Here is a 23,670-nt window from a genome sequence, read left to right as displayed (position 1 = left end):
CTTGAGCATCCCTGGATCTTGGTTATCTGCAGGGAGTCCTGGAACCAATCCTCCACAGATACTGGCGGATGACTACACATATATTGCATAAATTTCTTTTTCCTTCTTCACAATTTCACAGATAGAAGACTCGTTCTTACTGTAGATCTTAGCAAACTCAACATAAAATTTCTTTTCTTTCCTTATTAAGTCAAGAACTTTCACCTTTCCCCTTAAAGGAAATACTTTGTAGCTTCTCTTTGGCATTTCCAAATTGCTAGCATCACTCATCTTCTGCTTTTAGGCCATTATTAAGTAAAATAAGGGTTACTTGAACACAAGCACTGTGATACAAATATCAATCTGATAACCAAAACAGTTACTTAACCAACTAGCAGGCAGGCAGTGCATAAAGCCTAGATATGCTGGACAAAGGAATGAATGATTCACATCCTGGATGGGACTACGTGAGATTTCATCATGCTACTCAGAACAGTGTGCAATTTTAAATTTATGAATTGTTTATTTCTGTATTTTTCCATTTATTAATAATATTTTCAGACTGGTTGACCATGGGTAACTGAAACCACAAAAAGTGAAATTGTGAATAAAGGAGAGCTATTGTAATGATAAAATAAAGGGTGATTATTAGAGACCTAAGGAAACAATCAGGACAAAAATAACACTATCAGCCTAGCATGGAGACTCATGCCTATAATCCTAGCAATCTGGGAGACTGAGGTGGGAGGATCACTTGAGCTCAAGAGTTCCAGACCAGCCTGGGCAAGCCAAGACCCCATCTCTACTAAAAATAGAAAACAGACGAGTGCAGTGGTGTGCGCCTATAGTCCCAGCTACTTGAGAGGCTGAGGCAGGAGGATCACTTGAGCCCAGGAATTTGAGATTACAGTGCACTATGATGGTGCCACTGCACTCCAGCCTGGCTAACAGGGAAAAAAAAAAAAAGAGTAACACCATCACAGGATTAATTAAATTAGAAAATGCATGGAATGGAATAAAGATGGTAAAACCCCAAATTACTAATAGAGGAAAAGCTTGTGATAATCACATTTAATGCAGTTTTTTTTTTGTTTTTGTGTGCCAAATACACACACACACACAATATCACTGACTTTAAATCGATCAAAGACCTACATGTAAGAGCTAAAGTTATAAAACTCTTAGAAGAAAACATGGGATAAAAGTGTCATAACACTGGATTTTGCAATGATTTCTTGGATATGACACCAAAGATACTGGCAACAAAAGAAAATACAGACTAACTGGACTTCATGAAAATTAGAACATTTTGTGCATCCGAAAATACTATCAACGAAGTAAAAAGGCAATGCACAAAATGGGAAAAAATATTTGTAAATCATATATTTGATAAGACACTGATATACAGAATATACAGAAAACTCCTAAAACTTAACAACAAAAACCAAAAAACCTGATTCAAAAATGGGCAAAAGACCTGAATAGACATTTCTCCAAAGAAGATACACAAATGACCAATAAGCACATGAAAAAATGCTCAACATTATAAATTGTTAGAGAAATGCAAATCAAAACTACAATGAGATACCTCATGCATGTTAGGATGGCTACTATCTAAGAAACCCAGAAAATAACAAGAGTTGGATATAGAGACATTGAAAATGTTGTACATTGTTGGGGGGGAAAATAATCATATAGCTGCTGAGGAAAAACAGCATAATGGTTTCTCAAAAAATTAGAAATAGAATTATCATTTAATCCAGCCATTCCACTTCTGAATATATATCCAAAAGAATTAAAAGCAGGGACTCAAAAGGATATTTGTGAACCCATGTTTACTGCAGCATTGTTCACAACTAAACTGTGGTAGCAACTCAAGTGTCCACTGATGGATGAATGGATAAGCAAAATAAGGTATACAGACACAATGGATATTCGTCCACCTGTCAAAGGAATGAAATTCTAACACATGCTACAACACTGAGGTCCTTGAAGACATTATGCTAAGTGAAATAAGCCAATCACAAAAAGACAAATACCACTTACATAAAATACTTAGAGTAGTCAAAATCATGGAACTATAAAGTAGAATGGTAGTTACCAAGGGCTGGGTGGAGAAGAGAAATGAGGAGTTATTATTTAATGGGTGTAGATTTTCAGTTCTATAAGGTGAAAAGAGTTATAGATATGGATGGTGGCGATGGTTGCATAACATTATGAATGCATTTAATACCACTGAACTGTATACTTACTAATGGTTCAGATGGTAAATTTTATGTGTATTTTTCCCACAATAAAAATTTGGGAAAAAACCACGAGACATTAGACATATACTAAAATTAAATGACTAAAATTTAAATGTGCAACTGTGTCAAGTGTTGGTCAGAATATGACATAACTAGAACGCTCATTCACTCCTGGTGGGCATGTAAAATAGTGTAACCAGTTTGAAAAACTGTTTTTCTAAAAGTTAAACATGAACTATCATAAGACTGCCAATTTACTCCTAGGTATTTACAAAAGAAAAGGAAAAGCACAAAGACTTGTATTAAATACACGAATTGCCATAGCAGCTATATTTGTAATAGACAACAACTGAAAAGAAAACAAATGTCCATCAACAGGTGACTAAATTAACAAAATACAGTATTTCCATACAATGATATACCTCTCAGCAATGGAAAGGGAGGAATTACTTATACATATAACAGGATAAATGAAATCCAAAATTATTATACAGAGTGAAGGAAGTCAGAAGAAAGAGTATATATACTGTATGATTCCATGCATATAAAGTTCTAGAAAATGCAAACATCTATAGTGATAGAAAGCAGATCAGCAATTGCATGGTAACAGACCTGGAAGAAGAAATGAGCTACAAAGAGGAACTATTTATTATGTTCATTATAATAATAGTTTCAGGAATATATATACACACATCAAAACTCATCAAATTGAATAGTTTACATATGTGCTGCTTATTCTCTGTCAATTATACTTCAATAGAATTGTAAAAGAAACAATATATGGCTCAGGATTGTTATAGAAATAAAGTAAAATATTTCACCACGTAAGTTTTAAATGAGCCTGTAAAATGCTGTTATTCTGGAACTTGATAAACATTACCCTCTATTACTATTATGTAACAATTAAAGTACATAGGTAATTAATTCAATGTTTAAAGCACCTATAATATACCTTAGCTTCTTCCTCTTGTGCTTTTTTCACAATTGCTTGTAATTGCACCTCTCGTTTAAATTCAGCATGAAGTAATTTCTCTTCCATCATCCTACGTCGTTGATCTAGTAATTCTTCCTTCCACTTTCGGACATCCTTCTCCTATGCACAGTGAATTATCACATCATTAATTTCAACAAACACAATCATTTAACAGAAGTACAAATAGGTAAATGGCTTATGAAATATAAAGTCTAACCCTGGAAAGATCTACAGGAGCATGACTAATGATTAAGGACATGAACTAATGAATTAAGGACATGACTAATGAATGAAGGACATAAAGCCAGACCACCTGAATTCATATTCTACATTGGCCACTTTTTACCTGTGTAATCTAGACAACTTTATAAGCTTATATCTCTGTTTCTCTATCTATAAATAGTGAATAATAAGAATAGTACCTAACTCACAGAATTATTTTGAAGATTGAGTTAATGCATGTAAAACTCTTAAAACAAATTAGACATGGCTCTATAGAAGTATTTATCATCATTGTACTGCATCATGAGTACACTTAAAATGAACATAGTGTATGTTTTTTAACCTTATAAACCTTAATGTCTCTATAATATCATCCACATTCAAAAAAACCAAGAAATTTTATCCTAGAAAATTTGTGTGTGAAAAAAATCACATTATTTGCATAAGAAACATTCTCTGAAGTTACAGAGAGGGTATCACCTACAGAATATGGATAGAGATAATAACTGCCTTTAAATCATTAAAACAATAGGCAAACAGAAAAAGTAAGACTTGTTTTGTGCTCCAGGAAATAAGACTCAGCACCAATAAAAATAAATTACAGAAAATCAGAAATTGGATCATTATGAGTAGGAAAAACCTATTATTTAAGTTGAATTTTATCTAAAAAATTATGTGATGAACCATTGATAAAAAGTATAATGCAGAAACAGCACTGTATTAGCAGCCAGAGGTCCTTAAAGCCGAAGATCTGTAAATTATTGGTTGTGTGACACTGAAAACAACACTCTGCCTCTCCTAGACTATCTTTACATCTTTAAAATGGGAATCAATACCTGTCCGGTGTACCTCACAGAGTTACTGTGGTGATCAGTTACTGTGGAGATCGTATATGCAAATAATTACAACAAACAATGGAAGGTGGAATTTTACCATTAAAATTAATTGAAGGAATACCTACACTGATGAGAAATATAACCAGAAAATATCTAAAGTCTTGTGTACTTTTAAAATCTGTGATTTATTTACATAAATACTTGGAGATCATGGTATTAACAGATCAACACCTAAGTGGACATATAGGAGTAACATTTATTGGGTGTTGGGCAGGTGGGAGGTGGGATAAGGGGATGGGTATATACAAACACAACGAGTAAGATGTGCAACATTGGGGGATGGACACGCTTGAAGCTCTGACTGGGGGGGGGGCAGCATGGGCAATATACGTAACCTGAATACATGTATACCCTTAATATGCTAAAATAATAAAATAAAATTAAAAAACAAAATACTTGGAGATCATATTATATAATAAGAAAATATATTATGTAATTTTATTTGCATTAAAAAACACAGTAAGAAAAGAAATATGGTTATGTTAGAGCATAAGCTAACTTATGCTAAAATCATAAGCTAAAAATCAAACACATTAACTCTTATAGAACCTTACAACATAGAGATTGCTCTTCATATCTAATCTATTCATTCTAAATAACAAATTCTTGAGATTCAGGTAAAATGAAAAATCACAGAATTTCTTCCAGTTCAAGTGAACTTTAATATTTTACTAAAGAGAATTCTGTACTACTTAACTCATTTTTATAAATATTCAGATTACTTGGTCCAACTATCTCTCCCAAATTTAAACCACACATTAAAAGTAATGGAAATAATATGCTTAACTTATGCAGATTAATGTTTCTTTCCAGTACCAAAAGATAACAAAAAAGTTCACATCTTCTGTCACACTGCGTTAGATGCTGGTAGTATGCAGCCCTGGAGATGGTGCCCAATGACCTAAGCCACCTGGTATTCAGGACCTGTGTAATCTCCTCCCATGCTGTGTCAGGATTGTGATCAAGAGAATACCATAAAAGAGATGATATAAAATACAGTGCAGCTTCCATTTCATCAACTGTCTTATTCACTCTTTCTCTTTCTCACGCCCTCTCTCTCTGATTATTTTCTATGGGGAAACCACTGGCCATCTCACGAAGACACTTGAGCTGTAGAAGGGCACACTTGGCAAGGAACTGAGATTTCCAGCCAACATCCAAAGAGGAACTGAGGCCTGCAAATAAGTGCACAAGTGAATTTGGAAGTGGATCCTCCAGTGCCAGATGACTATTACCCTGACTAACAGCTTCAGTAAACCTTCATTAGAGACCCAGAATCACTAGGGAAGCCACTCCTGATTTCCTTTCCCACAGAAATTGTGAGCTGATGTTTGCTCTTTTAAGCTTAAGGTATTTTTTGTTTGTTTGTTTTTTTATTACCTCATATTATGGGGGTACAAAATATTGTTAAGGTTACGTATCTTGCCCCTGCCCCTCCTCCCCCACCCCGCTATGCCCGAGCTTCTAGCATGTACAGCCTCCAGGTGCTGTGCACCGCACTCACTGTGTAAGTACATACCCTTGCTGTCCTCCCCTCCCCCCCGCCCACTTCCCGATTACAGATTTTTTTTCAGACATTTTGGTTATAATGTATATCTTTGCCTCACCCTAAAAGGGATACAGGTAATCCCTTCCCCCCATAATACCTGCCATTTCCTTAAAGAAGTGGGTCCCCCCCCAACTCCCTGTTGAACACTACTGTTTTTTGGGTACCATAGTTTTAGTCAGTCAGTACCAATTTGATGGCGAGTAGATGGGTAGCCCATTTTCCAGATATTGTGTCGTCTCGCTTTGTATTATGGGCTTAAGCTTAATCCAGGATAGCATAAACGGTGCTAGCTCACTGTAATTTCTTAGGATTGAGTAATATTCCATTGTGAGCATATACCACATTTTAGTTATCCACTCATGAACTGACGGGCACTTGGGTAGTTTCCATGACCCTGCAATAGTGAATTGTGCTGCCATAAACATTCGGGTGCAGATTTCTTTATAATAGAGAGACTTATGTTCTTTTGGGTAACATGACCAACAATGCTATTGCTGGGTCAAATGGTATTTCTATTTCTAGCTGTTTGAGGTATCTCCAAATTCTTTTCCACAAAGGTTGCACTAATTTGCAATCCCACCAGCAGCGTAAGAGTGTTCCTGTCTCTCTGCATCCTTGCCAGTATTTGTTGTTTTGGGATTTCTTGATACAGGCCATTCTCACTGGGGTTAGGTGGTATCTCATGGTGGTTTTGATTTGCATTTCTCTAATGATTAGAGATGTTGAACATTTTTTTATATGTTTGCGGACCATTATTCTGTCTTCTTTGGAGAAGTTTCTGTTCATTTCCAATGCCCATTTCTTGATGGGGTTCTTTGATTTTTTCTTGTTTATTCTTTTAAGTTCTAGGTAGATTCTTGTTATTAGACCTTTATCAGAAGTATAGAGAGCGAATATTTTCTGTGGGTTGTCTATTTGCTCTAATGATCGTTTCCTTGGCAGTGCAGAAACTTTTTAATTTGATCAGATCCCATTCGTTTATTTTTAATGCAGCGATGATTGCCTTGGGGGTCGGTCTTCCTCATGAATTCTTTGCCTAGACCGATATCTGATAGGGTTTTCCCAACATCATCTTCTAGGATTCTTAAAGTTTCATGCCTTAGGTTTAGGTCTGTTATCCATCTTGAGTGAATTTTTGTGAGAGGTGAGAGGTTGGGATCCTGATTCGCTCTTCTGCATGTTGCTACCCAGTTTTCCCAGCACCATTTACTGAAGAGAGAATCTTCAATAGTATATTTTCGTCTGCTTTACCAAAGATTAGGTTACCGTATACAGATGGTTTCATGTCTGGTAACTCAGTTCTATCCCAGATATCGATGCTTCTGTTCTTGTGCCAGTACCAGGTAGATTTAACTATTATAGCTTTATAGTACAGCTTGAAGTCAGGAAGACTGATGCCTCCCAGTTTGTTCTTTTTACTTAAGATTGCTTTGGCTATATGGTTTTCTCTGTTTCCATACAAAGCGAAGAATTATTTTTTCTAGATCTGTTAAGAATGCTGGTGGTATTTTGGTGGGGATTGCATTGATTCTGTAGATCACCTTCGGTAAAATTGACATTTTAACAATATTGATTCTACCAATCCATGAACATGGTAGATTTTTCCATCTGTTTAAATCATCTGCAATTTCATTTTTAGTGTTTTGTAGTTCTCTTTGTATAAATCTTTCATATCTCTCAATAAGTATACTCCTAGATATTTAATTTTCTTTGGGGCTATAGTAAAGGGTATTGCGTTTTTGATTTGAGTTTCTGCTTGATGGTTCTTGGCATATATGAATGCTTCTAATTTGTGTATATTGATTTTATACCCTGAAACTTTACCGAATTCATTTATCCAATCTAGGAGTCTCTTGGATGAATCCATGGGGTTTTCTAGATATAATATCATATCATCGGTGAAGAATGAGAGTTTGATCTCTTTCTCAAGTTTGATCTCAAGGGCTCCAACCTGGATTCCCTTAATATCCCTCTCTTGCCTGATTGCTAGAGCTAGGACTTCGAGCACTATGTTGAATAGGAGGGGAGAAAGGGCATCCTTGTTTAGTTCCAGTTCAAAGAGGGAATGATTTCAATTTTTCCCCATTTAGGATAATCTTAACAGTTGGTTTGTCATAAATGGATTTGATAAATTTAAGGTATGGGCCATCTATGCCTATTTTGTTAAGAGTTTTTATCATAAAGGTATGTTGGACTTTGTCAAATGCTTTTTCTGCATCTATTGACTATTGACCAAAAAGGTCTGACAGATCTATACAGAATATTCCACTCAAATAAAGCTGAATTTACATTCTTCCCAGCAGCTCATGGATCCTTCTCAAAAACTGATCACATACTAGGCCACAAAGCAGATCTCAAAAAATTCAAGAAAATAAAAATAATACCATGTGTCTTCTCTGACCATAGTGGTATAAAATTAGAGTTCAATTTTAACAGAAATACACAACACATCACTAAGTCATGGAAACTAAACAATTTACTGTTGAATAACTATTGGATCAAGGAAGAAATTCAGAGGGAAATCAAGAACTTCTTCAAACAAAACGACAATAGAGCCACATCTTATCAAAACCTGTGGGATACAGCAAAAGCATATCTGAGAGGAAAACTAATAGCAATAAACGCTCACATTCAAAAAACAGAAAGAGTAGACACCGACAACCTAATGAATAGACTCAAGGAATTGGAAAAAGAAGAGCAAACCAATTCCAATCCTGGCAGAAAAAAAGAGATATCTAAGATCAAAGCTCTACTAAATGAAATGGAAAACAAGAGAATTATATGAAAGATCAACAAAACCAGAAGCTGGTATTTCAAAAAGATCAACAAAATTGACAGCCCTCTGGCTAGGCTGACAAGAACTCAAAGGGAAAGGACACTAATAAACTCAATAAGAAATGAAAAAGGAGAGATCACAACAGACTCCACAGAAATACAAAACATTATGTTTGACTACTATAGAAATCTATATGCCCAAAAACCACAGAATGAAGATGAAATGGACAGATTCCTGGACTCATACGATCTCCCTAAGTTCACCCATGTGGTAAATGAGTTCTTGAACAGACCAATCACATGCTCAGAAATTGAAGCAGTAATTAAAAACCTCCCCAAACGGAAAAGTCCTGGGCCAGATGGCTACATTACAGAGTTCTACCAAACATACAAAGATGAACTCATACCTATACTACAGAAACTATTCCACACCGAGAAGTATGGTATTCTGCCTAACTCATTCTACGAAGTCAATATCACCTTGATACCAAAGCTAGGAAAGGATGCAACAAAAAAAGAAAATTACAGATCAATATCCCTCATGAATATACATGCAAAAATCCTAAATAAAATTTTAGCAAATAGAATTCAGCAGCACATCAAAAAAATAATTCACAATGACCAAGTGGGATTTATTCCTGGGATGCAAGGCTGGTTCAACATACGTAAGTCTATAAATGCAATTCACTTTATAAACTTAAGTTTTGAAGTCATTTGTAAAACAGCATAGATAACTAATATAGTACTCACCTATGATTGCCATGTGAAAGTAACAAGAACAGTGACCATATATTGAGGAATATCCATCCTAGCACTATGCTACTGTTTTATGTACTTGCCTTATGTATGCATAATAGGTTAATAATTATAATTACCATTTTTCAGATAAAGAAACTGAAATACAATAGTGTTACATAAATTACCCAGCATATCATAGCTTGTTATATGATAAAATCAGGATTTGAACTACCACACTGATGAATAGTTACACTGCTCCAAATACACAAAGACTCTCTTCTGTAAATAAAACTAGAACTCCGCTTATTCAAACCTAATAATGTTTTTTCATTGTTAAAAATACTAAAATCTTATTAAAAATAATATTGTTTTCTCTTTTGATCAGTCTATATCCCATCACATTAATAGATTTTCTAGTGAAAAAGACCTTCAAATTTAAATAATACATCCAACTTCAACCATGGTGTTTTGGGGTTTTTGTGTTTTTTGCTAACTATAGTCATGATGCTATACATTAAATCAATAGGAATTATTCACCATGCATAACTCAAACTTTTTACCCTGTGACCAATGTCACTCCACCTCCTCCTTCCCTAGCCACTGGCATCCATCATTCTACTCTCTGCTTCTATGAATCTGACTATTTTAGATTCCGCATATAAGTGGGACCATGTAATTAGTATTTCTTTGTGTGTCTTGATTATTTCTCTTAGCTTAATATTCTTTAACTCTACCCATGTTGTCACACATGGTAGAATTTCATTCTTTTTAAGGCTGGATAATATCCCATTATACATATGTACATATACACACACCTTCACATTTACACCACATTTTCTTTATCTATTTGTCCATCAGCAGATTCTTAACACATGAACTGCCATGTGAGTTTTATTTAACTCACACTAGTTTTGAGCCTGGGGCCTCGTGAAATATATGTAACTCACACATCTCTTTACCTTGGGAGTCTTGTGAACTATTTTTCAAGTTGCATATAACTCACACACAAAAAAATAATAAAAAATAACATTTTTCATTAAATTAGAAAGAATAATTTTGTTTTCAAAATTTTTATTGTATTTTCTTCATAAAACACCATGGCCTCAAGGAAAACTTTTTTTTGCTAGTGTGGCAGTCAATGTGTTAAATTGTTTCCATATCTTGATTATTATGAATAATGCTACAGTGGGAGTGCAGATATCTCTACATGACCCTGATTATAACTGTCTGGGTTGCTGGATCATATGTAGATTCTATTTAAATTTCTTGAGGAAACTCCATATTTCTTACCATAAAGGTTAACGGTTATACTAATTTAAATTCCCACCAGCAACATACAAGGATTCCCCTTTCTTCACATTGATTACAAGTGCAGAGCCTCTTTCCATATGCCTGTTAGCCATTTGAATTTCTCCTTTTGATAAGCATTCCTTCAGGTCCTTTGTACATTTTAGAATCAAGTTGTTTTCTTGCTACAGAGCTGAGTTCTTTAAATATTTTTTATATTAACATCTTATCTCATAGATGTTTACAAATATTTTCCCATTCCATAGCCATCTTTCCATGTTGTTGATTTTTTTCATTTGCTGTGCAGAAAGTTTTAATTTGATATAGTCCTGTTTGTTTATTTTTGCTTTTGTTGCCTGTGTTTTTGGTGTTATATGTTATATGGTGTTAAAAAACAATCACCAAGGCCAATGTCAAAAAGGGTTTTCCCCATGTATTCTCCTAAAAGTTTTATGGTTTCAGGTCTTATGGTTAAATCCTTAACCCACTTTGAGTTGACTTTTGTGTATGATATGAGATAGGGGTCAAATTTAATCCTTTCATGTGCATATCCGGTTTTCCCAATACCATTTGTTTAAAAGACTATGTTTTTCCCATTCTGTGTTCTTGGCAGTCTTGTCAAACATCAGTTGCCCATAAAAATTCTATAGATTTATTTCTGGGTTCTCTATTATGTTCCATTGGTCTGTGTATATGTTTTTATGCCAGTGCCATACTATTTTGATTATCATACCTTTATAATAAAATTTGAAGTTAGAAAGTGTGTTGCCTCTAGTCTTTGTTCTTCTTGTTCAAGATTACTTGGGCTCTTCAGGGTCTTCCATGAATTTTAGGATTACTTTTCTATTTCTGTAAAAAAAAAGCCATTGGTATTTTGATAGGGACTGCACTAAGTGAATCTGTATCGCTTAGGGTAGTATGGACATTGTAATAATATTAACTGTTAATCCATGAACATTCTAGTCGATAAACATGGGATGTCTTTCCATTTACTTGTGTCCTTTTTATTTTCTTTCATCAATATTTTATAATTTTCACTGTACTAGTATTTCATCTCTCTAATAAATTCCTATTTATTAATAAATTCCTATTTATTAATAAATTCCTATTTATTAATAAATAAATCTAATAAATTCCTATTTAGGCTCATATAAATAAAATTCCCTTAATTTCTCTTTCAGAAAGTTCATAGTTAGTGTATAGCAAACCACTCATTTCTGCACGTTTTGTATCTTGAAATTTTACTAAATTTGTATATCTTTCCAACAGTTTTTTCAACAGTCTTTTAGGTTTTTTACATATACGATCATGTTATCTGCAAACAGAGATAATTTTAATTCTTCCCTTATGAATTAAATTCATTTAATTTCATCTTCTTGCCTGACTGCTTTTGCTTGTACTTCTAGTACTGTGTTGGAAAGAAGTAATGAAAGTGGGCATTCATTATGAAATTATCTGTTTTTCATATGAGGCTGTCTTAGGCTGGTTTGTGTTGCTATAACAAAATGCTGGACACTAGGTAATAAAGAAAATAAATTTATTTATAATAGTTCTGGAGGCTGAAAGTCCAATAAATATCAAGATGTCAGCATCTTGCTGTCCAATTCCATAGGCTATAGTGATAGAATAAGAGATGGAAAAGGGGGAGGCAGGGGATGGAAAAGGGAGCTGAACTCATCCTTTTATAAAGAACTCACCTGGACAGAGAAGATCAAGATGGCAGAGGAGAAACACCGCCAGACAGAATGTCTCCGCAGAAAAGACAGATTCTAGCAGCAATTAGAAGAAAGAAGCAAGAAGAGGAGCAGACATCGAACAAGGGTAAGAAGGAGGGGTACCTAAGACCACGGGAAACTCAACGGGAGGAGGTTGCGGAGGAAAACTGGAAGCAGAGAACTCCGGAGCAGCCTGGAGACCAGCGGCAAGGGTAGTTGGAATGGTTAACTCTCCCCTCCCTTGCATGTCAGACTGCTGGCAGGCTCCCCAGCGCGTGGAGAGACCTGCAGACACCAGCCAGGAGACGGCAACCGCCTGTGAGCGGTAAGCCTGTAGCGGACGTGGAACCAGGCTCCCAACTCCCACAGGGCACTTCCCTGTGCACAGACTCGAGCTGCGAGTCAGGCGCCATATTGCCTCATTCTCCCCTCCCCGGACCCTATACACAGCTACCAAGAGAGACAATACAGACACCAGCAGGAAGCACCTCCAGAGAACGGGACCTACCCTTGTGGGGCCCAAGAGATGAATGAGGGGAACTCATACGATGAGCTCCCTACCCCCAGCCCTCCCAGGTGCTACTGGCATGGTGATCCCAAGAGAAAGGGTCAGACCCTGAGGCTGAGAGACATAGACCCAGCTTGGGCTCCCCATGGGTGAATTGGGACTGGCACTACTCTCTGTGGTGGGGATATACTTTGAACTCTGGGGCCTAGAGGTCAGACCCGCGGACCACATCCTGTGCACCCAGGTCTTGCATTGCCCGGGGCACAGGAGGGATATACGCAAACAGCCTATTGAGGTATGTGTGCCTTCAGGGTCAGATCAGCATCCTAGAGGGCAACCCACCTCCCAAAGAGAGATCCTGCACCCAGCCCAGGGGCATTCCAGCGCAGGGAACCTCCTGGCTGGCATCACAGCCAGGGGAGGCCTGGTGGTGTGAGGTCTGCCCAGTTGGCAGAGGACCAGGAGTAGCCAATGAGTTGGGGAGTGTGGAAACAAGCGAGGCCAGCCCCAGACTGCAGGACTCAGACAGCCCCACCCCACATGTAGACTTTCTGACTAAGTGGGGCGATTCGAGCCCCTCCCTGACAGCTTTTCCCGGAAGCAGAGAACAAAACTTTGACCCCTGCTAACGGCATTGGTGGTGACTGAGTGCAGGCTTACCCAACCCAGCTCCACCCAGACTCACTCCCACCAGCCCTCACTAAAGGGGAGAAAAGGAAATACCTGGAAGTCCCAGGGCCCCAACGACCAACTGAGGCACTACAGTGCCTCTCTAGAGTAACAAGACCTGGGTAAAAGACACAAAAAGAACAGCGTAGCCTGTTCCTCCAAACAAGCACCACCTACTGACAGGGAGGACATTCTGAACACCCTTTTCATGGCACCTAATGTCTCATCATAAAGGGAGTGGTTAAATCTCACCCACAGACACCACCTAATGGCTCAGAAACTAAACAAAGTGTGTGAATACTCAAACAAAAACCTAAAGGAAAGAAGCAACCACTGATCAACATGAGAAGAAATCAGCGAAGGAACTCCGGATATATGAAGAATAAAATGGAAACCACACTCCCAAAGAGAAGCACCAGCCCCGTAGAAACGGACACCAACAAAAATCAGGCAACCAAAATAACAAAAGAGGAATTTCAAATATGGATCATAGAAAATTGAGTGACCTGCAAGAACCATAACTCCATAACCAACACAAAGAAACCACGAAAAGCAACCAAGACCTGGAACAAAAATTCACTAAAGAAATCGACACAATAAAGAAAAGTTCAACCGAACTCCTGGAAAAGAATAATCAATTCAGGGAACTACAAAATACAGTGGAAAGCCTCAAGAACAGAGTAGATCAAACAGAAGAAAGATCTCAGACATTGAACATAACACCTTCCAATTAAATAAAGCAGTCACAGAGATAGAGCAGAGAAACAAGATAAAGGAGCAAAGCCTACAAGAGATGTGGGATTATGTGAAGAAACCTAATGTGAGGGTCATAGGGTTACCAGAAGGGAAAGAAGAAAACACTCAGTGTTAGACAAGCTAGTTGAAGATATAATACAGGAAAATTTCCCAGGCCTTGTTAAAAATCTCGATATACATATTCAAGAAGCTCAGCGGACCCCTGGGAGATTCAATGCAAACAGAAAGAAGTAACGAAATGAGGTCATCAGACTGACCAAAATATAAACTAAAGAGGCCCTTCTAAGAGCTATAAGATGAAAGAAGCAAGTAAAATACAAGGGAAAGCCAATTCGAATAACACCAGACATATCTACTGAGACTTTACAAGCAAGGAGAGATGGGAGTCCCATACTCACTCTTCCGAAACAAAACAATGCCCAGCCTAGAATCTAGGTCACTGCAAAATTAAGTTTTTTATATGAAGGAGAAATCAAGACATTCTCAGATAAGCAAAGACTGAGGGAATTCACCAAGACAAGACTAGCCCTTCAAGAAGTACTCAAAACAGTTTTACCCATGGATCAGCACAATAAACACTCACGAATGTAAATCTACTCAAAGCTAAAGATCAAAGCCCAGTCACTACAATGGCTCAAAAGAAAAAACAAACCAACAATGTTCTACCCAACATAATGAACAGAAATCTGCACCACCTATCAGATATTTCAATAAATGTGAATGGCTTCAACTCCCCACTCAAGAGACATATGCTGGCCAAATGGATAAAAAAAAAAAACACAAGCCAACTAACTATCTGCTGCCTTCAGGAAACAAATCTAACCTGCAAGGATGTACTTAGACTAAAGGTAAAGGGGTGGAGAACAATATTTCAAGCAAACGGAAGCCAAAAGAAAGCTGACGTGGCGGTGCTGATTACAGATAACTTAGTTTTCAAATCAACAAAAGTAATAAAAGACAAAGAAGGTGTGGTGAAGGTGTACAGTTCAGAATGTACACCTTTCTGAATGTACCCTTCAAGAATGGTGAAGGGTACAGTTCAATAAGAAGACATAACAATTCTAAATATATATGCACCCACCCTTGGTGCACTCAGATTCATAAATCAAACTCCACTGGATCTAAACAAATGAATAAACAATAATACCATAATAGTTGGAGACTTTAACACCCCACTGACAGCACAGGACAGATCCTCCAAACAGAAAAACGACAAAGAAATAATGGAGTTAAACAGAACCCTAGAACAAATGGGCCTGACTGACATTTACAGGACATTCTACCCCAAAACCACGGAATATACATTCTTCTCATCAGCTCATGAGTCATTCTTTAAGATTGATCATATAATAGGACACAATATACGTCTCAAACAATTTAAAAAAATAGAAATTATACCATGTATCTTTTCAGACCACAATGGAATAAAGGTAGAAATTGATCCTAACAGGAGTCCTCATTTTTACACAAGCTTATGAAAACTAAACAACCTTCTGCTGAATGATCACTTCATAAACGACGAAATCAAGACAGAAATTAAAAGATACTTTGAACTAAATGAAAAAGGTTACACAAGTTACCAAAACCTGAGGAACACAGCTAAAGCAGTCCTGAGAGGAAAGTTTATTTCCTTAAATGCCTATATAAAAGTCAAAAAGATCACAAATAGACAACCTAATGAATCATCTCAAAAAGCTAGAAAAGAAGAACAGACCCACCCCAAACCTAGCAGAAGAAGTAAAATCATTAAGATCAAATCAGAACTAAACGAATATGACAACAGGAAAACTATACAGAAGTTTAATAAAACAAAAAGTTGGTTCTTTGAAAAAATAAATAAAATTGACACACCATTGGTTAGACTAACGAAAAGCAAAAAAAAAAATCTCTAATAAGTTCCATCAGGAAGAATAAAGGAGAAATTACAATAGATGCCACAGAGATACAAGATATAATTTATGAATACTACAAAAACTTCTATGCACACAAACTGGAAAATGTGGAGGAAATGGACAATTTCTTAGAAACACACAGCCTCCTAGGCTGAACCAGGAAGAAACAGAATTCCTGAACAGACCAATATCAAGTGGTGAAATTGAAATAGCAATAAAAAACTTTCCTAGAAAGAAAAGTCCTGGACGAGATGGTTTCACACCCGAACTTTACCACACCTACAAAAAACAGGTGCCTATCCTGCTGGTGCCTATCCTGCAGAAATTATTCCACAACATCGAGAAGGATAGAATCCTCCCCAACACATTTTATGAAGCGATCATAACCCCAATACCAAAACCAAGAAAGGATGCAAAAAAAAAAGAAAACTACAGACCAATATCCCTTACCAATATTGATGCGAAAATTCTCAACAAAATGCTAGCCAATGGAATCCAGGTGCTTGTCAAGTAAATAATCCATCACAAACAAGTGGGCTTCATCCCAGAGATGCAGGGATGGTTCAACATAGGCAAATCTATAAATTTAATTCACCATACAAACAGAAACAAAAACAAAGACCATATGATCCTCTCAATAGACACAGAACAAGCATTTGACAAAATTCTACACCCTTTTATGATAAGAACGCTCAACAAAATAGACATAGACGCAGCTTACCTAAAAATGATACAAGCCATATATGACATACCCACAGCCAATATCATACTGAATGGGGAAAAACTGAAAGCATTCACTTAGAACTGGAACAAGACAAGGTTGCCCACTATCTCCAATTCTTTTCAACACAGTGCTAGAAGTTCTTACTACAGCAATAAGACAAGAGAGCTGAATTAAGGGCGTCCAAATGAGAGCAGAAGAGATCAAACTCTCACTCTTTGCTGATGACATGATATTATACCTAGAAAACCCCAAGGATTCAACCAAGATGCTCCTTGAATTGATAAATGAATTTGGTAAAGTCTCAGGATACAAAATGAATACACAGAAATCAGAGGCATTCATATATGCCAACAACAGAGTGAGAACCAAATCAAAGACTCAATTCCCATCAAAATAGCAACAAAGAAAATAAAGGACCTAGGAATATACTTAACTAAAGAGGTAAAAGACCTCTACAAGGAGAAATATGAAACACTGAAGAAGGAAATAGCGAGGACATAAACAGATGGAAAAATATACCATGCTCATTGTTCGGCAGAATCAACATTTTTAAAATATTTGTACTACCCAAAGTGACCTACAGAGTCAATGCAATCCCTATCAAAATACCATCATCATTTTTCACAGATATAGAAAAAGTAATTTTACGCTTCATATGGAACCAGAGAAGACCCCGTATAGTAAAATCAATCCGAGGCAATAAAAACAAAATAGAGGTATCAATTTACCAGACTTTAAACTATACTACAAAGCTATACTCATTAAAACAGCTTTTTACTGGTACAAGAACAGGGACATTGACCAGTGGAACAGAACAGAGAACCCAGATATAAAACCATCCTCATATAGCCAACTAATCTTCAAGAAAGCATACAAAAACATACAGTGGGGAAAAGAATCCTTATTCAATAATTGATGCTGGGAAAACTGGATAGCCACATGTAGAAGACTGAAACGAGACCCATACCTTTCACCTCTCACAAAAAATCAACTCACGCTGGGTAACAGACTTAAGTGTGAAACTATTAGAATTCTAGTGGAAAGTGTTCTAAATACTCTTCTAGACATCGGCCTAGGCAAAGAATTTATGAAGAAGACCCCAAAGGCAATCACAACAGCAACAAAAATAAACAAATGGGACCTGATCAAATTAAAAAGCTTCTGCACAGCCAAAGAAACTGTCAAGAGAGCAAACAGACAACCCACAGAGAAAATGGGAGAAAATTTTCTCAAGCTACACACCCGATAAAGGGCTGAGAACTAGAATCTATTTACAACTCAGGAAATCAGCAAGAACAAAATCAAACAACCCTATCCAAGAATGGGCAAAGGACATGAACAGAAACTTCTCTAAAGAAGACAGAACAATGGCCAACAAGCATATGAAAAAATGTTCAACATCTCTAATCATCAGGGAAATGCAAATCAAAACCACAATGAGATACCACTTAACTCCAGTGAGAATGGCCTTTATCAAAAAGTCCCCAAACAACAAATGCTGGCGTGGATGCGGAGAGAGAGGAACACTCCTACACTGCTGGTGGGACAGCAAACTAGTTCAACCTCTGTGGAAAGCAATATGGAGATACCTCAAAGCAATACAAGTAGATTGACCATTTGTTCCAGCAATTCCACTACTGGACATCTACCCAAAAGATCAAACGTCACTTTATGAAAAAGACACCTGCACTTGAATGTTTAAAGCAGCACAATTCACAATCGCATAGCTGTGGAAACACCCCAAGTGCCCATCAATTCATGTGTGGAATAATAAAATGTGGTATATGTATACCGTGGAACACTACTCAGCTTTAAGAAACAATGGTGATATAGCACCTCTTGTATATTACTGGATACAGCTGGAACCCATCCTACTAAGTTAAGTATCTTAAGAATGGACAAACCAGCACCACATGTACTCACCAGCAAATTGGTATTAATGGATCAATATAGGAGTAACAGATCAATATAGGAGTATTAACGGATCATATAGGAGTAACATCTGTCGGTTGTCGGGAGGGTGGGAGGGGGGAGGAGGGAATGAGTATATACAAACACAACGAGCAAGATGTGCAACATTTGGAGGATCGACATGCTTTAAGCTCTTACTTGAGGGGAGAGGGGGGTATGGGCAATATATGTAACCTTAACACATGTACTCCCATTATACACTAAAATAAAAAAAATAAAAAATAAAATAATAAAAATATAAATAACAACAAAAAAAACTCACCTCCATGATAATGTTATTAATTTATTCATGAGGGCAGAGCCCCTCATGGCCTAATTATCTCTTAAAGGTCCCACCAGAAATTAAATTTCAAAATGTGTTTTGGAATAAACAAACATTAAAACTATATCAATGGCCGTTATTGTGTTTAAAGAATTTCCTTCTGTACTTATTATGTTTAAGGTGTGTGTTTTTTTTTCATGAAAGGATGTTAAACTTTGTCAGGTATTTTTCCTGCCTCTATTGAGATAGCCATGTGGTTTTTCTCTTTCATTAATGTGATATATCACATTATATCACATTATTGATTTTCATATGTTTAATCATACTTGGATTTCAGGGATAAATCCCACTTGATCATGGTATATGATCCTGTTAATGTATTGTTGAATTTAGTTTGCTAATATTCTAATGAGTACTTTTACATTTATATTCATCAGGAATACTGGCCTGTAGTTTTCTTTTTTTTGTGTTGCCTTTGTCTGGATTAGGAATCAGGGTAATACTGGCCTTATAATACCAGTTTCGAAGTTGTAAGACATTTTTTTTAAAAAAACACATTATTTTTTCTACTCACACACACAACACAGTAACAATTCTGATAACCAAAATGTCTGTCAGGTTTTTAAAACACTAACCATTTCTCTGACACCAGCTGGCTGTCCTGTAATTCAATTCAATTCTGACATTATCTACCTGGTCTCACAGGTTAAGGGCTCAGTCTCATAAGACTGCCCCTGCACTTCAGATACCAATCACAAGTCCCAGGTTCTGATCTGTACTTATGACAAACTGGGGGTCTCACAACCCCCTCCTCAAATTTGATTAATTTGCTAGAGTGACCAACAGAACTCAACAAAACACTTTACTTACAATTTCTGATCTATTACAAATGAAATTTTAAAGGATACAAACTAGCAGCCAGGTGGAAAAGACAACCAACTCAATCACTTCACTTTTATGAAATAATAATAATAATAATATATATATAATAAGGAATATATACACACATACATACATATATATACACATACATACATATATACACACACACACACATATATATATGTATATATGTATATATGTATATATATAGTTCTCTGTCCTTGGCTCCTGATAGAGCTCTTAAAACTCTTTAGATAGAAGCATTATGAGAATTTTGTTTAATATTTGGTCTTTAACTACAGTTTCTGACACAGAGCTTCTAAGGTCTTTGTAATTTCTTGAGTGATAGGAGTGTCTGACAAAGAGCTACTGAATCCCTTATAATTTGCTAGGTGATAGGAGCATCTACTATTCTAATGAGTCTACTGTTCGTGGTTTCCTGGATATCCTCAGGACGGATGCTGGTTGTTCAAGTTGGTTGTTTCCTTATTGATTTTCTACCTAGATGTTCTCTCCATTATTAAAATTGGGATACTGAAGTCTCCTACAGTTATTGTATTGCTATCAATTACTCCCTTCAGATCTGCCAATATTTGTTTTATATATTTAGGTGCTCTAATGATAGATGCAAATATATTTACAATTGTTATTATCTTGCTACTGAATTGACACTTTTATCATTATTTAATGACCTTCTTTCTCTCTAGGGACAGTTTTGGACTTAAAATCTATTTTGTCTGAGAAGAGCATAGCCACTTCGGCTTTCTTTTGGTTATAATTTCCATGGAATATCTTTTTCCATTCCTTCACATTTAGCCTACATGAGTCTCTTATAGACAGCAAATGGTTGCATATAGTTTCTTTATTAATTTGGCCACTCTATGTCTTTTGATTGGGCATAGAGTTTAATGCATTTACACTTAAAATAACTATTGACAGGTAAAGGACTTACTATTGTCATTTTGTTATGTATTTTCTGTTTTGCTATATCTTTGTTCCTCTCTTCCTCTACTACTATCTTCTTTTGTTCTTTGATTGATTTTTTTATTAGTAATGGTTTGATCTGACTTCTTTCCCTTTACCTTTTGTGTATCTACAATAGATTTTGCCTTTGTGGTTATGATCATCTATTTTTTTTATTTCAAAAAATATAGGGAGTACAAGTGTTTTTTGTTATACAAATGAATTGTATTATGCTAAAGTCAGGGCTTTCAGCATACCCATCACTAAACAGTGTATATTGTACCTCATAGGCAGATTTTTATGCCTCTCCCCCTCACAACCTCCCCTGTTCTTAGTTTCCAATGTCCATTACATCTCTTTATGACCATATATATCCTTCATTTAGTTCCCACTTATAAGTGAGAACAAGCAGTATTTGTTTTCCATTCCTGAGATAACTTCACTTAGGATAATGGTCTCTGGTTCCATTCAAGTTACTGCAAAAGACATTATTTCATTCCTTTTTGTGGCTAGTTAGTACTCCATGGTGTGTGTGTACATACACACCCACATCTCTCACATTTTCCTTATCTACTCATCAGTTGATGGGCACCTTAGGTTGGTTCCGTATCTTTCAGATTGTGAATTGTGCTGCAATAAACATTCAGGTGCAGGTGCCTTTTTGGTATAATCACTTCTTTTCCTTTGGGTAGATACCCAGCAGTGGGATTGCTGGAGCAAATGGTGGGTCTACTTTTAGTTCTTTCAGAAATCTCTATACTGTTTTCCACAGCAGTTTTACTAGTTTACATTCCCACCAACAGTTGGTAAGCATTCCTTTTTCTAGTATTTTTTGACTTTTTAATAATGGCCACTCTGACAGGAGTAAGGTGGTATCTCATTGTGGTTTTAATTTGCATTTCCCTAATAATTAGTGGTTGGTGTTAAGCCTTTTTCATATGTTCTGCCTCAATGATCTGTCCAGTTCTGTCAGTGGAGTACTTAAGTCCCTGGCTAGTATTTCTTTATTTAGAACTAGTAGAATTTGTTTTATGAATCTGGGAGCTATTTGTTAAATGTATATATATATATTTAGAATTGTTATATCTTCTAGCTGAATTGCTCCCTTTATTATTATAAAATTACCATCTTTGTATTTTTTTACCATTGTTGATTTAAAGTACATTCTATCTGATATGAGAATATCTACTTCTACTCACTTTGGTTTCTACTTGCTTACAATATTTTTTTCCATCCCTGGTGATCCCAGGATGATATCTGCTACTAGGTTTAGAGAAAAAACAGTCTAGAATTTTTTTTTTTTTTTTTTTTTTAGGCAGGGTCTCCATCTGGTGCCCAGGCTGAATTGCAGTGGCATCATCACAACTCACTGCAACCTAAATCTCCTAGGCTCAAGAAATCCTCCTGCCTCAACCACAGGAATATCTGGGACTACAGGCACGCACCACCATGCACGGCTAATTTTTCTATTTTTTGTAGAGATGGGAGTCTCACTGTTACTCAGGCTGGTCTTTAACTCCTGACCTCAAGCAATCCTCCTGCCTTGGCCTCCCAAAGTGCTAGGAATACAGGTGTGAGCCACCGTGCCCCGGCCTTGTTGTATACTTCTTTGTCTTCAATCTATTTGGAGTTCTATGAGGTTGAGTCTGGATATCTATTTCCCTCTCCAGATTTGAGAAGTGTTTGGTTATTATTTCTTTAAAAAAGCTTTAAGCCCCTTTTAATCTCTCTTTGAGTTCTCTGATTCTTTCTTCTGCTTGACTGAGTCTGCTGTTGAAGCTTTCTATTATATTTTTTAGTTTATTTATTGTATTCTTCATCTTTAGAATTTTTTTTCTTCTTTTCTGGGGCTTCTCTTTCTTTAATGTCACATTTGGTTATTGTACTGTTTTCTTGATTTTGCTAAATTATCTATCTGTGCTCTCTTATACACACTGACCTTCTACTGAACAGGTTGTTTTGAATAGTTTCTCAAGCAATGCATAGATCTCCATTTGTTTGGGTTGCCCACAGGAAATATATTTCGTTACCTAGGTGGTTTCATGTTTTCCTGATTTTTCTTGTTCCTTGTATCCTTGCATTGCTGTCTAAATATCTGAGGAAGAAGTCACTTTGTCCAGTCTTTATAGACTGGCTTCAGTAAGAAAAAGCAGCCACTTGGATGGGGGCATTAACTTGGGGGAAATGCAGAATGAGTATATTGTTGCACTAGGCCTAGTGGCACACAGGGTGCCAAGTGCAGGTAAGTGTGACAGTTTCAGGACTGAAAGTGTGCAGTGGCATGGCAACTCAGGGAGCTGGGATTGACAAAATCAGTAACTGTGTGGTCCTTGCCTACAAAAGCTGCCTGGTTTCTGCAATGGCTATGAAGGCTGCTGGGATCCTCAGCAGTGCCTCTCTGTTGAAGAGTGAGCACACTTGGATAGGAGGGAGCTGAGGTATGTGGCAGAAGGAGCTAGATGAAGTTTGGCTGCAGGCACACATGTGGCAACAGAGGCCAGCATAAACTGTAGCCATGTGCTCACATTGCTACTGGGCTGGCAGTATGTGGACATGTATTGACAACAGCTATTGACCAGAGCAGTGGCTTGTACCCTTGCCAGAGACACACGCTGGCCAGAGGCACACGTACTGTATTAAAAACCAGAACTGACACCAAGGAC

General features: G+C 36.7%; 1 protein-coding gene across 8 annotated transcripts in view; it reads right to left on the bottom strand.

The window, feature by feature from the left end:
* Positions 1–23,670, bottom strand: part of SCAPER (S-phase cyclin A associated protein in the ER) — a 503,757-nt gene that overhangs the window by 360,022 nt on the left and 120,065 nt on the right. For all 8 annotated transcript variants that reach the window (XM_012739362.2, XM_012739365.2, XM_012739364.3 and 5 more), the window contains one exon: positions 3,178–3,318. In XM_012739362.2, the coding sequence (XP_012594816.1) occupies positions 3,178–3,318 (141 nt within the window). The remainder of the gene's footprint in view (positions 1–3,177; positions 3,319–23,670) is intronic.

Source organism: Microcebus murinus, chromosome 6 (assembly GCF_040939455.1).
Source record: "Microcebus murinus isolate Inina chromosome 6, M.murinus_Inina_mat1.0, whole genome shotgun sequence".
Taxonomy (NCBI): domain Eukaryota; kingdom Metazoa; phylum Chordata; class Mammalia; order Primates; family Cheirogaleidae; genus Microcebus; species Microcebus murinus.
Note: the sequence above shows the minus strand (reverse complement) of the source record. Positions and strands in the feature narration are given on the sequence as shown.